The 16140-nt window shown below is 48.1% G+C and overlaps 1 protein-coding gene across 1 annotated transcript in view; it reads right to left on the bottom strand.

Moving 5' to 3' along the window:
* LOC144684499 (unconventional myosin-Ic-like) overlaps positions 1–16140 on the bottom strand; it is a 56958-nt gene that overhangs the window by 26617 nt on the left and 14201 nt on the right. The window contains exons 3-15 of the mRNA XM_078548326.1: positions 11951–12149; positions 11222–11302; positions 10714–10893; positions 9166–9264; positions 7010–7123; positions 6486–6557; positions 5678–5797; positions 3921–4003; positions 2691–2796; positions 2218–2298; positions 1547–1638; positions 517–611; positions 390–436 (exon numbers count right to left, since the gene is read on the bottom strand). Of these exons, the coding sequence (XP_078404452.1) occupies positions 390–436; positions 517–611; positions 1547–1638; positions 2218–2298; positions 2691–2796; positions 3921–4003; positions 5678–5797; positions 6486–6557; positions 7010–7123; positions 9166–9264; positions 10714–10893; positions 11222–11302; positions 11951–12118 (1338 nt within the window). The 5' untranslated portion in view covers positions 12119–12149. The remainder of the gene's footprint in view (positions 1–389; positions 437–516; positions 612–1546; positions 1639–2217; positions 2299–2690; positions 2797–3920; positions 4004–5677; positions 5798–6485; positions 6558–7009; positions 7124–9165; positions 9265–10713; positions 10894–11221; positions 11303–11950; positions 12150–16140) is intronic.

Here is a 16140-nt window from a genome sequence, read left to right as displayed (position 1 = left end):
ACAAAATGAGCCAATGGGAATGATACTGGGCAGAGACAGGCCAGTCACTCAGTGTCTGTACTCAATCACCCAGCGAGGATTTAACAAGGAGTCTTTCTCTGGATCATTAGTGCTGGCCTCTAGAACACCTTACAGTTACCAGTGACGGGATGTGGTAAACACAGCAAAGAGGAAAAGGAAAAATATAATTTAACATTGATAGAATTGAGCTTTAATCTGACCTGAACCGCACATTTACCTCATGGTATATTTTAGATCACAACCAGCACTCGCTATCCCCCAGACTCATCTCAATAAGGTTTCTGTGAAGTTGGGTCACTAGACATTTTCTCATTTCTTAATTGAATTGAACGAGAACATTTCGATTCACTACTTTTTTTCAAACTCACCTCTTTTAGATTCCTGAAGAGCAGATCATTGTTCTTGTCCAGGAATCCTGCAGAAGAAATTTCACCTTAAATGGATTCCACACAAAGTTTAAGGAATGTGGAGTGTGCGAGTTGGTGTTGTGCCTACCTGTCACATTGTAATTCACCTCCCCAGCGTAATGCAAAAGCCTGAACTCCTCTCTCACCAGCGTCTTGCGGGTTTTCTGATCCGCCAACTTGTGTCTAACAACAAAGGGAACAGTCAATAGCCACAAAGATAGAGACACAGAGAGAGAGAAGAGAGAGATAGAGAAAGAGATGGAGAGACCACAGAACAAGGGGGTTCAGGACAGAGACAGAAAGAGAGAGAGAGAAAAAGTGGAGTGGGAAAGAGTAAGGCGAGGCGAAGAGAAGAAAGCTAGAGAAAGAGAAAGAGAACAATGGGGAGAGAAATAGACAGAAAGAGAGGAGAGAAAGAGAGAGGTAGAGATAGAGAAAGAAAGAAATATGAGCCAAAGAGAGTGAGAGAAGTGGAAAGACAGGGAGTTGGGTTTTATTTTCTTGACCGATGAATGTAATTTGCGGGTTTCTGTTATTTCAGGCTCAATTATTTCAGAATTCATCTGCCAATTTCCCTGTTCCTCCTATCACTCTCCCGATTGACAAGGTGACATTTAGGTATCCATGTTGCATTCTCTATATGTATTTTGGATCATTCACTTTCCCAACCCCTTGTCAGGGAAATCCCAAGAGAGAAATTAACCCTTTCAGCCCCTGCTCATTTCTGTTTCCTCATTCACCTGTCTATTCAAACAGATTAAGCCCCACATCCAGCCTGATGTGACTCGCTATCGGTGTTGGAGATGGGGCTGAGGGAGAGTCAGTGAAATGGAGCGATGAGGGTGAGCAGGCCAGTGTGGTGACACATGTTGAAAGGGAGCAGAGTGACAGATGTTAGGTTACTGATTGAGGATTAATGTTATTGCAGAAGTGACTTTGTGCATTGGTCACAAATCTCATTGGACTTCATTTGTTCCCAAGCACTTCATAAAAAGATTGGAGCTTCCATTCAATCTCCGAGCAGCTACTAACTGAGGGAGGAGTGGGAAGGAGGGGACCAATATAACACAGACAGAATGGAAGGTACTGGAGTGCAGAGTTAGAGGGAATCTGCTCACGTTACAAAATGAGGATGTTTCCCAACCGTCTCTTCCAGCTTCTCCAGGAAGGTTAAATCTGTCGCATCTCCAGGACGCAAACATTCTTCATCCTGCAACAAAGTTCACAGATAAGATCAGTGATACAGTAAGGCTCCACAACAAATGACATATACAGTAGTGGAGGTGGGGAGAGTGTGCTCTGAAACGGAATTGGCTGTACAGTAATCCAGAAGAAAATGGCTTTTCCCCCGTCATTTTATTTGAACACTTTTGATTATTGGTAATAAGAATATTGGAGATCGGGAAAGGGCCATTTGACTGATGGTCATCCAGTCAAGTAAGAAAGAGTCAGTTGCCTTCCTGATTGACTCGGAAGGCAGGGCGTTGAAAAGCTGGGTGTCAGCCGACCAATGGGGAGAGGGGGGGGCGGGGGGGAGAGGTGTGTGGGATATTTGGAGGTCATATGACCTCCAGGAATATGTCCAACCAGAGTTGGCAACCCATGGTACGATTGGGAGGGGCAGCCATTGACTTATTGAATCTTATTGAATGGAATGTCAAAGCAGACTTGAAGGGCTGAAAGGCCTACTCCTGCTCCGAAGTTCCTATGATACTGAGTGATGGGGGTGGTTAATACCAAGACCCAAAACTAAATTTAAAACTATAGACTAAATGCTCAACATCCTCACCAAGATGGAGATGATCCCCTTGTGCTTCTCCTCGACCAAGTCACAGATGATTTTGTTGTTAAAATACTGAACAGGCTCCCACTGGAAACATAGGAAAAGAAATTCAAATAGAAAAGGGACCAGGAAACTAGGATTTCCCTCAACATCACAAACCAACAAAAACAAAGCCCAGGCTTACAATCCACAGGCTCTTAATAGCCGACCTTACTAATGAGAAACTTCTTCATTTACAAACTTGTGCCTCCTTGTTCTGGGCTCTCCCCGTCAGTGGAAGCAATTTCTATCTATCTTGTCCAATCCCTTTTTCATTTTAAACACCTTGATTAGATAACCCCTTAATCTTCTTAAACTCAAGGGAATACAAGCATAGTTTACGAAACCTGTCCTTAAAATATAACCCTTTCTCCCCCAGAACATGCGTTACTGAGCCAAAGGCTCCTGTTTTTGGCCAGTTATCTCTGATAATACCATACCGCGATTCCTTCGGCCTCATATTCCTCCTGCTCAGACTTCAGTGTCAGCTCAATGAATAGCTGCTGCAGTTTTTCATTGCAGTAGTTGATGCAGAACTGTTCAAAACTGTAGAGAGGAGACAGGTTTATTAAGCAAGGGGACACGCACTAGTGCAGCACTCAATCAACACACACAGTTTCACCCAACAACTCAACTGCTGCAGTCCATGTGGTGTAGGTACACCCACCATGCTGTTAGGGAGGGAGTTCCAGGATTTTGACCCAGCGACAGTGAGGGAACGGCGATATATTTCCAAGTCAGGATGGTGAGTGGCTTGGAGGGGAACTTCCAGGTGGTGGTTCCCACGTATCTGCTTGGGTGTGCACCTGTCTTCCATGCTGCAAATGCACCCAAGCTAGCAAAGTCACCACTGCTTGATGAATGCCAATATACTTGGGAGATTTGCCTTTGAGAGGACAGTCACATTCATGATTTGTCCTTCTATATGCCCAGAATGCGCCACAAACAGTGAAGATGAAAGCTGTTAAGCTTCCTCATGTTTCACAACCATATGAGGTCCTGAGAACACAGGCCTCTTAAATCAGCATCTTGAGAAACTCTAAGTATGAGGAACGGAAGCTGCATTCATGGGCAACAGATAGCAATCTCTGAAGATGCCAGTTAGAAACATAGGAACGGGAAAAGGCCATTCAGCCCCTCAAGGCTATTCCACCATTCAATTAGATTATGGCTGATCAGCACATCAACTCTATCTGCACACCTTAGTTCTGTATCCCTTCATACACTTAGCCAACAAAAATCCTTCACCCTCAGTTTTGAAATTTTCAATTGACCCCCAGTATCCACAGCTTGTTGGGGGAGAGAATTCCAGATTTTCATTACTATTTCTGTGAAGAAATGCTTCTTGATTTCACTCCTAACTCCAATTGTAAAATTGTGCCCTTTATTCTGGGCTCCCCACCAGAGGAAATAGTTACTCCCTCTCTAACCAATTGAATCCCTTTTTATCATTTTTATCACCTCAATTAGCTCAGCTCTTAATCTTCTTTATTCAAGGAAGTACAGAAACAAAACTAGTCCATTCCACCTGTCCTCATAATTTAACCCCTTTAGCCCTGGGATCACTCTGGTGAACCTGTTCTGCACCCTCTCCAAGGCTGAGGTGAGCAGCGCAGAACTGAAGACAGTTACTCCAGAAAGGGTCTAACCAGAACTTTATAACAAGTTACCTGTTGTGTTGGAATACCTCAAATCCATAAATATCCAGCAGCCCAATGACATTGGGTCTATTGCGATCAGAATATGTGGAATCCTGTGGGGCAAAGGGTACAGAAATCAAAATCCAATGTACCAAATAAAGATTTACGCAGAAATCAGGCTGCAACAATTTCGGAATTAAATAATGGTTCAACAACCTGATATTCTTGGAGCTTTTATCACATGACCTCCCACTTAAAACAATGCTGCCCCAACCACCATTATGGTCACCAAACACACCAATCCTGGTGACAGTCCGTCCACACAGTTCCGCCATTGGTCACCAAACACACCAATCCTGGTGACAGTCCGCCCACACAGTTCCGCCATTGGTCACCAAACACACCAATCCCGGTGACAGTCCGCCCACATAGTTCCACCATTGGTCACCAAACACACCAATCCCAGTGACAGTCCGCCCACATAGTTCCGCCATTGGTCACCAAACACACCAATCCCGGTGATAGTCCACCAAACAGTTCCGCCATTGGTCACCAAACACACCAATCCCGGTGATAGTCCACCCACACAGTTCCGCCATTGGTCACCAAACATGCCCATTGTTCTCAGGATACGTTCATTTCAGAGTTTGATAACAGCTGAAGGTCAGTTCAGAGTTGACCAGCTTGCTGTGGGGATGAGAGTCACATATAGGCCCAGGCAGTGTAAAGACGGCAGATTTCATTCTCTAAATGGCATTAATGAACCAGCTGAGTTCTTACGACAATCTGACAGCTTCAATGTCACTTTTAAGGGGACTAACTGTTTATTTCCAGAACTCAAGATTCTCAAGCTGCCCACTGTAATATCTGCAGTCACATTCTTGGGATTATTCGACCAGGAACATAACCCATCATACCACCCTATCCCTGGGCTGCTCACAGCTGTTTCCTGGTGATTAATCTTTAAATCAGGACAACCCTGGAGAGCTGGTGATGCCAACTCAAGTCCCAGTTTGTACCCTGCATTTGTTGGTCAGTCACAGTCAGTCCTGGGGCAGGGTTTTTCAGTCGGCGTGTGGGGTCCGGGCCCAACACACCTGAGCGTAAAATGACGCGCGATGACGTTCGGTGTGCGTCCCAAAGTCATCGCGCTGTTTCGTTCGGCGGGCGCACACTAGAGTCGGCTGTGTGCCCGCTGATATGTAAATGGCCTAACGGTTGTCGGGCGGGCAAAAAGGCCAAGTGACCTTCACGTTTTTTAGGAAACTTCATCCACAAGCGGGATGAGGTTTCCTAAAGCTTTTATCAATTAAATTTTTTAAATTCTCCTCAATATAGAAACATGTCACATGAGGGAACATGCTTAATTAAATTTTTTCTCCATTTATTTAATTATTTCAATATTGGTTCAATCTCTCTGAGGCAGCTCTGTGCCTCGGGGAGATCGAAGCGCTCTTTTGTGCACATGCACGAAAGAGCACTAGCCCCGACTCTCTCTCCTCCCCCTGCCCACACAGGTAGCGCTGAGTGCTACGGCTCGTGTCTTACGCCTTAATTGGCCCGCCCACGTAAAATGGTGGGGCGGAGACAATCACAGGTGGTGATCAGCTCCGCGACTGCCCTCGCCCGCTTCTGCCGAGCTCGCCCACCAACTGAAAATTCCTGGCCCTGGTCACCTGTCTCACCATACTGCACAGCACAGAATTGGGAGCAACAGAAACAGATCTAAAGGCCCAACAGACAGTCACCGCCCCCAATAGAAGAGCAGGATTCCACATCACCATTACCCTGTGGGCTAGAGACTTGTTGATTTTGTGGACCAGCCAGGAGAAAGTGCGGCCATAGATAGCCTTTGCCAGAGCATCCCGTGCACAGGCTGCTTGCTCAACATTCAGGGGACTGATCAGCTACAAGAGAAAGATGAAAAAATAACAATCAGAACATTCGTAGCAACAGGGACAGGCCATTCAACCCTTCAAGCCTGTTCCGTCATTCTACCCATATGCATCTCAACTCTATTTACCCACCTTGGCCTTACATCCCTTAATACTTTACCTAACAAAAATCCATCAATCTTAGTTTTGAAATTTTCAATTGTCCCCACTGCAGCATCTTTCTGGGGGAAGAGAGTTCCAGATCTCCACTTCCCTTTCTGTGAAGAAATGTTTCCTGATGTCACCTCGGACAGCCTGGCTCAAATTTTAAGATTCTGTCCTCCCCTCACTGGAGAAAACAGGATAGGTAGAGAGAGACTATCAACTCGCTTAACCATCTTAAATACCTCAATTAGAGCCCCTCCTTTAATCTTCTAAACTCATGGGAATACAAGTCAAGTGTATGCAACCTGTCATCATTATTTAACCCCTCTGACCCCAGTATCACTCTGGTGAATCTGTGCTGCACCCCCTCCAAGGCCAATATATCCTTCCTGAGGTGTGGTTCCAGAAGTGAATGGTGTTGGGGTTGACCAGAGCTTTATCCAGTTATAATGTTACTACCTCCCTTTCTGTTCATTGACAATACAACATTTAAACTGGTGCAGCTCATGTATCAGGTTCAGATACGAAGGCATGAGAATCTAGAGACAGTCCCCACCTCCTCTCCCTTGGCGCTGATTTTCTTGTGAATCAGAGCCTCGCGCAGGACATTGCCAGGCACCCCAAGAAGCTGAAATCAAGAGCAAAAGAAAATGGTCATTTAACATAACTCTTATGTATCACAGGACAGAGCCCTCCTCCAAAACTGGAGGGGGTAGGGCACGAGGTGGTAAGAGCGTACAGGGAGAGGGAGCGATGTACGGAGAGGGGCCAGGGAATCAGAGCTCAACATATGAGCTTATTTTGTTGCTGCTGGTAGTTAACTGAACAGTTAATTAATGATTATCCATCATTCCACATCACAAGACCCAAAACTAAGGGCAAAGTGCCTTTATATTTAAATGTGGTTGTTTGTTTAGATGCAGTTTAGAATTTTCCAGATTATCTGATCCAATCCGAGATAGCCCCAGAGGTTCAAAGAATGTAGAGAAAGACTTCACATGACTGAAATATCTCAGTGATCGAATGACTAATAACATGTTCCACAAAAGAAGAATTCCACCAGCAGAGGGTATTACTGACCCGGGACAGCAGTCTGATCTGATTTTCACCAGTAATGGTGGCATTTCCATCATCGTCTGAGGAGCACTGTAAATTTCCAAGGTGCAGAACACTGGCTACAACATTCAGCAGCTCCTGTTCAAAGTAGAAGGGGAAATAAAGAGGGTTCATAGAAGGCACAACAAGCTCCCACTCCCTCCCTCTCCCCTTCCTCCCTCCCTCTCCCCCTCTTCCCCACCTTGCCCCCTCCCTATCCACCATCCTGCCCCCTACTCTCCCTCTTCCCCTCTCTCTCCTTTCACCCTGCCCCCTCCCTCCTTCTGTCCACACCCTTCCCCCCTATTTCAACAATGATTTTCCCCTTTGCTGGTCTCTGGGCTGCAGACTGTATCCTGGGAGGATGGCGAATGACCCAAACACAGATACTGAGATCTGTACCTGACAGCGTGCCTTACTTTAAAAATTACTCAACGCTTTCTGCCATGCTGGAATTTTAGTAGGAAATGCCTCCCACACAATCCCAGTAAATATGGTTCACAGGTGGATATTTACCGGAGAAACATCTCCCACCAGTCACTAATCGATGAAGGAAAACCTTTGCAATGATTAAGACACACTGGCACACTCTATTAGTGGCTAACATATTGAATAACTCTGGTCTAGGGTCCAATGGACAGGGTACTGAGGACCAGTGAGCCTCATCGAGTCACTGCCTTTGTGGTGGGGGAAAGAATGGAATTAAGAGAGGAAGAGGGAGGGTCTCCCCACCACCCCCACGGAATCCCTGTTTATTCAGAGATAATTGAGGAAATTCTCACTGAGGTATTTTGTTATCTCTCTCAGGTCTTCGAGGAACATACCAGGGGTTGACAGCCACTGTCCTCAAACAGGGCTCGAACCAAGCAATCCGCTTCTTTGTGATGACAACACTACGCAATTGGTATAAAGGTGAGCGGTCAGCGAGGGACATCATCCCATCCCCTTTACCCATTGGGAGTTAGAGAGGGAGGATTTGAATTTGCATTCTTGGGACCTGGGGTCTTTAAAATTAAGAAAGGTTCTGATAGAGAGGGTATGGAGAGAATGTTCCCAGTTGTTTTTCCATTTTGGACAAATGGTAACAGAAGATGGTAGTCGCGAGATGCTGAAATTAGAAGGTTAGAGATAGCCAAAAGTAATTTTGTGAAGATAAAGAATGCGTTGGCAACAAGAAAACTCAAACCTGTAACAAGAAAAAAACTCATAAGATGTTACATTCTACCCACTTCCCTGTCTGCCTCAGAAAGCTGGACAATAAATAAAGATCATGGAACAAAATAGAGGTGGTTGAAATGTGGATGCTAAGATGTTTGTTAAAAATTCCATTTCAGACCATTAGACCAATGAAGAGATGCTTGAATTGACAAGAACAAGAAGAACTCTAACAGTGACACCCAGAAAAGACAACGTCACCATTTCAGCTGTTTGATCAGGGCTGAAAAGCTACAGAGATCTCTGCTAGAAGGCAAAGAGCAGGGAGGGCAGAGAAAGAGGGGTCGATCTGGGCGAAGTTGGATGATGGATGTGACAGAGCGATGCAGACAAGCTGCAGGGGATGTGTGAGGGTGGTGCAAGACAGGCGAGCGCGACAAACCATGGCAGCAGATCTCCTGGTAGGTGTAGCTACAAGCAACAGCAGCAGTTCCCACTTGTTGAGGAAGAGCATAACTGGAGGCCATCAATAAAAGATAAAATAAGGTAAGGACCCAATAGGAAATTCAGAAGAAACTTCTTTACCCAGAGGGTGGGGAGAATGTGAAACTCACTCCCACAGGGAGCGGTTGAAATGAATGGCATGGTAAATTTAAGGGGAAGCTGGATAAACACAGGAGGGAGGGAGGAATAGAGCTTTACAATGGTAGAATTAAAAGAGAAAAGATGGGAGGAGGCTTGAGTGGGGTATTAACACCGGCATGGACTGGTTGGGCTGCTTGGCCTGTTTCTGTGCCGTATGTCTTGTGTAATTCTCTGGGTTTCTCAATCAGTACCAATTTTATCCGTCTCTACCCACCCCTGAAGCCTGGGTCATTCCCGACAGGATTCAAACCCAGTTCTGTCAGACCCCAAAGCTGAACAAAGTTCACTCCAGGCCAGTGTCTGAAATCACTGACACACCCAAGTACAACCCCACAACCTACCTCTATGTCGGTGTCACTGAAATCGATGACAGATAGTGCTTTGTGCACAGTTTTCCAATCATTCTTGTCATTGATGGAGCTAACTTTTGCACAATGACCCTGAAAGACAGAACAAGCATTTTGTCAGAAAAAGGAATATTGTCACTGACTGAGTGACTGACTGAGTGACAACAGATTCTGGTGGATCTCTCGGTCACACAGAGCTGAAACTGATTTCAGGGAGCATGCCTGCCATAATTCAGGAATAAAATTTACTGGTGATGGAAGGAAATTCACTTCCACCCTTCCCCTAATATATCCCAAGTTTTCCACCCTCCTTTTCTGCAGGTGCTGTCTTCCCCGAGCTCCCACCCTGAGATCAGACATTCACAGATACACCATCTTCTATCACCTTGACTGAGTGGCTAACCAAGTGTAAATCTAGGCAGTGAGTGCAGACAGAATATTGCTGTGTGTGCAGCATTGTTCTCCCCTATTGGCCACACATTTCCCAGCAAGGGGGGTGAGACACTGGAGACAAGTCAGGTCCTGGCTCATTCCCTCACTAGCTCCGCAGATACTCAGGTCAGCGCAGCCCAAGAATCTTCCTGTACTCTCCTCTCAACCAAGTGTCTGCTCCCCACACCCGCACCTGCGCTCTCCCCACACCCGCTCCCCACACCCGCACCCCCGCTCTCCCCACACCTGCGCCCCCACTCGCCACACACCCACTCTCCACACACCGGCTCCCCACACCCGCGCCCTCCACACCCCAGTACCCCACGCCCGTGCCCCTGCTCTCCACACCCGTGCCCTCGCTCTCCACACCCCCGCGCCCCTGCTCCCCACACCTGTGCTCCCGCTCTCCACACCCCCGCGCCCCTGCTCTCCACACCCGTGCCCCCGCTCTCCACACACCCGTGCCCCCGCTCTCCACACCCCCGCTCTCCACACCCCCGTGCCCCTGCTCTCCACCCCCGTGCCCCCGCTCTCCACACCCCTGTGACCCCGCTCCCCACACCCGTGCCCCCGCTCCCCACACCCGTGCCCCCGCTCTCCATACCCGTGCCCCCGCTCTCCACACCCGTGCCCCCGCTCTCCACACCCGTGCTCCCCACACCCGTGCTCCCCACACACCCGCACCCTCCACAACCACACCCACGCTCGCACTCTCCACACCCCCGCGCCCCCCATACCCTCGCTCGCCACACCCCCGCTCGCCACACCCACGCCCCCACTCTCCACACCCCCCGCTCGCCACACCCACGCCCCCACTCTCCACACCCCCTGCTCGCCACACCCACGCCCCCGCTCTCCACATCCCCGCTCTCCACACCCCCGCTCTCCACGCCCCCGCTCCCCACACACCCATGCCTCCGACACCCCCACTCTCTACAACCACGCCCCTGCTCTTCACACCCGCGCTCCTGCTCTCCACACACCCACGCTCCGCGCCCCCCGCCCCCCACACCCCACACCCGCGCCCCTGCTCCCGACTCCCCCGCTCCCCGCACCTGCTCCCCACACCCGCGCCCCCACTCTCCACACCCGCGCCCCCACTCTCCTTACTTTGACTAGATATTGGTAGCTTTGGGGATTGCGTTCCAGCCCCAGCCTCCTCAGTAGGTCCTCTTCACCTCCTTCTATCACTTGATAAAAGATGTGAAAGTTCCTCTCACCGTGATTTTGGTGGACAACACGGGATTTCTCCAGCAGGTAATTGAGGATGTGACCTCCCACCGGTGCCCCCTATGAACACAAAACAGCAGGTTACCAGCAGTCCAGCAAACCACTCCATAGCCACCTTGGACAGACCCTCTGGAAAGGATGAAAGAGTCTGTGAACGCCAGCTATTTGTTCGACGTTTGCTGACTAACTGGTGAAAACAGTGAAAACTGAGGATGATGTATCTGACCGAAAAGCAAAGTAAAAAGTAATCAGAAAGTCTGGAAACTCTAAAAAGCAAGTCCCCAAAGTCTGATAAACCTCAACTCACAGACTGTCCTGCTCATTGTGCACAGTATTTACACTTACTCAGGTTCCAGGAATGTTAGCACTGAATATTTCTCTTTCTTACCCTGAAATCAAATTGGATATCCATGTACTTGCCAAAGCGACTGGAATTATCATTGCGTAGGGTTTTAGCATTTCCAAATGCCTAGAAAACACAAAACAAGGATTGTTGGGTCAAGGTTGGCCTCAGGCCTGTGAATAGCAGTTCCTCACTCCTGATCACGTACATTTCTTTTACGAATCAGTAAACTCACAACCAAGTGCGTGTGAAAACCAACACTAGGAGTGGAGCCAGGGGCATCAGAAGCTTCTGATAATTCCAATCTTTGGATTCAGAACTACTTCCAAACATAAGTAAAGTGCTGCAGATGATGGATATCTGAAATAAAGACAGAAAATGCTGAAAAACACTCAGCTGGTCTGGCAGCATCTGTGGAGAGGGAAACAGAGTTAGTGTTTCAGGCCAATGAGCTTTCATCTTCCTCCTCCTCCCTGTTCTGATGAAAGGTCAACGAGCTGAAACCTTAACTCTGTTCAACCCATTCCCCATGTCAAATCTCTTCACTGGCCACCAGGGCTGAACTGGAGGCCATTACTCCTCTATTTGGAACTGTCCAGGTCAGACTTAATAATAAACAGTCGCTCTTGTGGGAGACGAATCAAGGTTCAGCGTTTCCCCACAGAGAGCAGGCGCTGGAGCATGCGGAGATTTGCAGGAACATTCTAGCCCAGGACATATGAAGTATCCAACAGTTAAAAACATCTCAGCATCACCCAGGAGGAAGCTACTTACCTCCAGCACCGGGTTAGACTGGAGCAGCCGGTCTCGCACCGCCTCCACTCTCACACTGGCCGGACAGGTCACCGCATAGTATTGAAGGATCTTCTTGGAGGCTTCGGTTTTTCCAGCTCCACTCTCACCGGAGATCAGGATGCACTGATCTTTCCGCTCTGACCTCATTGAACGATACGAGTTGTCCGATATGGCGTAACTACATAGCACAGAGCGGCTGGTTAGGAGCTGGTATTTGGGAACACAAACCTACTTCATCAACCTATCCTCAAAATTTAACCCTTTTAGCCCATGGGATTATTCTGGTAAATCAGTAGCTGTACCCGTGCCAAGGCCAAAATATCCTTCCTGAGATGCGGTGCCCAGAACTGAACCCAGTTACTCCAGATGGAGACGAAACAGTGACTGATGTAACTGTAATCTGCTCTGTGCTCCCTCTGTGGTCCTTACCCATGCCTGAACCCTGACAGTTGCTGTTTGGCTATAGGGGTGTCATCACGGAGCCCAATCACATCCTTCCTGAAGAAGCAGCAGGTCTGAATCAGTGGTTCTGACTGATTCTCCCCTCCTTCCTCCCCAGGGGGGTCACATGCTCAATTGCAGCATCGGACAGCCCCTTCAGTACTACAAGGTGACGTGTCTGGTAAGTGAGAGAGTGGAGATGGTGCTGCTAACTCATCCCAACTCAACACAGCAATGGAAGATTCCAGCTAGAAATGGCATTGCCTTTAGTCAGCAGGCTGGTGGACAAAGCCAACGATAGCCTTTCAGGTTGAAATTGCCTGGCCAGGAATGTCAAACACTTTAGGTCAGAGTAGCTCAAGTGAGTGAGGGTTAGGAAATCCAATAGCTTTAGAGAGGGGCAGACCCAAGGGCACTCAACAAGCTCAAGAACAAAAACATCCATTTATAACATTGTAAAACATGTTCGAGGTTTGCTGACTAACTTCACAGGAGCACCTTCAGGCATAAATGGACACCAAGCCACATAAGAAGATACTGATGAGCAACTTAGAGGATAAGAGGTGGAGTGGTTTAGGGAGGGAATTCCAGAGCTTAGGATCTCGGCAGCTGAAGGAACAGCCATCGATAGTGGAGCAATTATCTCGGAAAGTTGTAGGGATTCAGGAGGTGACAGAGATGGGGAGAGGGGAGGCCATAGAGGGATTTGGAAACAAGGATGAGAATTTTTTTTTTAAAATGCCAGACCAGGAGCCAGTGTAGGTCAGTGAGCTCAAGGGGCGATTGGGCGATTGGAACCTGATGAGAGTTAGGGCTGGGAAGGTTTGAATGAGCGGAGGTTGACAGAGGGTGCAAGTGGGAGACTGGTCAGGAGGGTGCTGGGATAGCCAAGCCTACATGTAGAAAGGTATGGAAGAGGATTTCAGCAATAGATGGAGCTGAGGCAGGCACAGAGACTGGCGATGCTACCGAGTCAATACTACCCAGGACAAACTGCCCACCTGATTGGCATCCCATCCACCACCTTCAACACTCACTCCCTCCAGCACCGACGCACAGTAGCAGCAGTGTGTACCATCTACAAGATGCACTGCAGCAACTCATCCAGGCTCCTTCGACAGCACCTTCTAAACCAGTGATTTCTACCACTTGGAAAGACAAGGGCAGCAGACACATGGCAACAGCACCATTGGAAGTTCCCCTCCAAGTCACTCACCATCCTGACTTGGAAATATATCGCCGTTCCTTCACTGTCGCTGGGTCAAAATCCTGGAACTCCCTCCCTAACAGGGAGTGTATCTACACCACATGGGCTGCAACTGTTCAAGAAGGCAGCTCACCACCACCCTCTCAAGGGCAATTAGGGATGGGCAATAAATGCTGGCCCAGCCAGCAAAGTCCACATCCCGAGAATGAATTAAAAAAAGAGAAAAATAGGACCTACATGTTCCTATTTATCACAATACAGTTCCAGTCAAATGATCAAGAATTACACAAAAGGCAAGTTTTCTTGGCCAATGTTTAATATTTTACCAAATCGCCTGAGTCATTAGCTCACAAGATACCATCAGCTTACGCCTGAAGCCTTCAACTGGTTTTGGAACTTTCCCTGACTAATAATTCTGTAAATGAGCCAAATCCTTCTTCCCATTCAGGAACAATTGTCTCACAGGAAAGTTCCGGAACCTGTGGAACCCATCACACACACAATGAGCCTTCGCTTCCAAGCAACCTTCCAAAATGGACATAAATAACAAACAGCACAGGGCCCTGGAGAATCAGGGAAAATATCAAACAGAACAAAACAGCAGAAACATTCACACACTGCCAAGCAGAGCACGAGGGTCCAGCTCCCCTCCATTATTCTAAACGGGTTAAACATGTATAAAAAGTCACTCAGCTGTGAGGAGATGAGAAAGAGCAAAGACTTGCACTTCTATAGCGCCTTCCACAATCTCAATATTTCCTGAATGAAGTACTTTTGAAATGTAGTCACAGTTGTTGGAAACATAGCACACAGCAAGATCCCACAAACAGCAATGAGAAAATGAACAGGTTGAGGGGAGTGGGGTCGGTGGGGCGGGGGGGACAGGGTAGTGCTGCAGTGCTGTTCTGTCCAGAACTCACTGGTGTTACTATCCTGGTCACCAGGCTACAGGAGAAAGGTGCAAAGATGAGTGTGTGCAGGGTGAGTAATAAGAATGATTCTACGTAAGAGAGCAGAGTTGTACCATTGGATTAATAATCCAGAGAACGAGAGGTTAAGATTCCACCCAGGCACCATGAGAATTTAAATTCAATTGAGAAACTGGAAATGAAAAGCTGGTCTCAGTAAAAGTGACCATGAAACTATTAGGTATTCATAGCAAAAACCCAACCACTTCACCGATGTCCTTTAGTGAAGGAATCGAGCTACTCTACAGCCTTGGCCATAAGTGTGATTAACTTGGTTGATTCTTAAATGCCCTTTGAATAAGCCCAGCAAAAATGCGGTAGCAATGCTCCAACCAGGGAATGTTCATTTTAAAAAGAGCAGGCTACTGCCCGATTAAACTGACATTGAAAGTCAGTCAATCCCTAGATGGATTCTCTCTCTTGATTCAGGATCAGGCAAGGATCATTATTTTGAAGTCAGCCATGACTCACTGGGTAGCATTCTCAGCTGAGTCAGGGGATGTGGGTTCAAGCCCCATGACAAGGCTGTGCACAAGTATCAAGGCTGACGCTTCTGTACAATACTGTGGAAAGACTATGCATCACTCCCAATGAGATGTCAAACTGAGGACCTGTCTGTCCACTCAGGGGGGTGTAAAAGATCCATGGCACTATTTCAAAAAGGGCAGAGGAATTATCTCAGGTGTTCTGGCCAATATTTATCCCTCAATTAACATCACTAAAACAGATGATCTGCTCATTACCACACTGCACTTAGCAATCTCCCACAGTCAAGTGGCTGTGTCTGAGGTGACCACATTGACGTTTCATCTGTGAAATAAAATCCCATCCATCCTCAGCCTGATCATAGAATAGAATCATCGAAACTTACAGCACACAAGGAGGCCGTTCAGCCCATCATGCACTGCACCAGCTCTTTGAAGGGTAGTCATGCTTAGTACCAGATTAACACTTCTTGTCTGTAACCCCATAAGCTCCTCATCCTCCAGCTCCTGTTTACCTCCCTTTCAAAATTATTGATAGAATGAGCTTCCAATACCTTTGCAGATCCTGATCAAACTCTTCCCAAGTTAATGAGTAACTGGAGTAAAGTCACTTTAAATAGGTTAGTACATTGGGTTCCCGACGATCAAACTCATACCATCCAACCCACCCACCAGCCTCACCCAATCCCCACCTCCGCATCCCCTCCCCCACCCACCAACCCCACCCAATCCCCACCTCCCCATCCCCTCCCCCACCCACCAACCCCACCCCACCCAATCCCCACCTCCCTATCCCCACCTACCAACACCACCCAATCCCCACCTCCCCATCCCCTCCCCCACCCACCATCCCCACCTCCCCACCCCCTCCCACACCCACCAGCCTCACCCAATCCCCACCTCCCCATCCCCTCCCCCACCCACCAACCCCACCCAATCCCCACCTCCCCATCCCCTCCCCCACCAGCCTCACCCAATCCCCACCCTCCCCATCCCCTCCCCCACCCACCAACCCCACCTCCCCACCCCCTCCCACACCCACCAGCCTCACCCAATCCCCACCCTCCC

Source organism: Cetorhinus maximus, chromosome 9 (genome assembly GCF_964194155.1).
Source record: "Cetorhinus maximus chromosome 9, sCetMax3.hap1.1, whole genome shotgun sequence".
NCBI lineage: Eukaryota > Metazoa > Chordata > Chondrichthyes > Lamniformes > Cetorhinidae > Cetorhinus > Cetorhinus maximus.
Note: the sequence above shows the minus strand (reverse complement) of the source record. Positions and strands in the feature narration are given on the sequence as shown.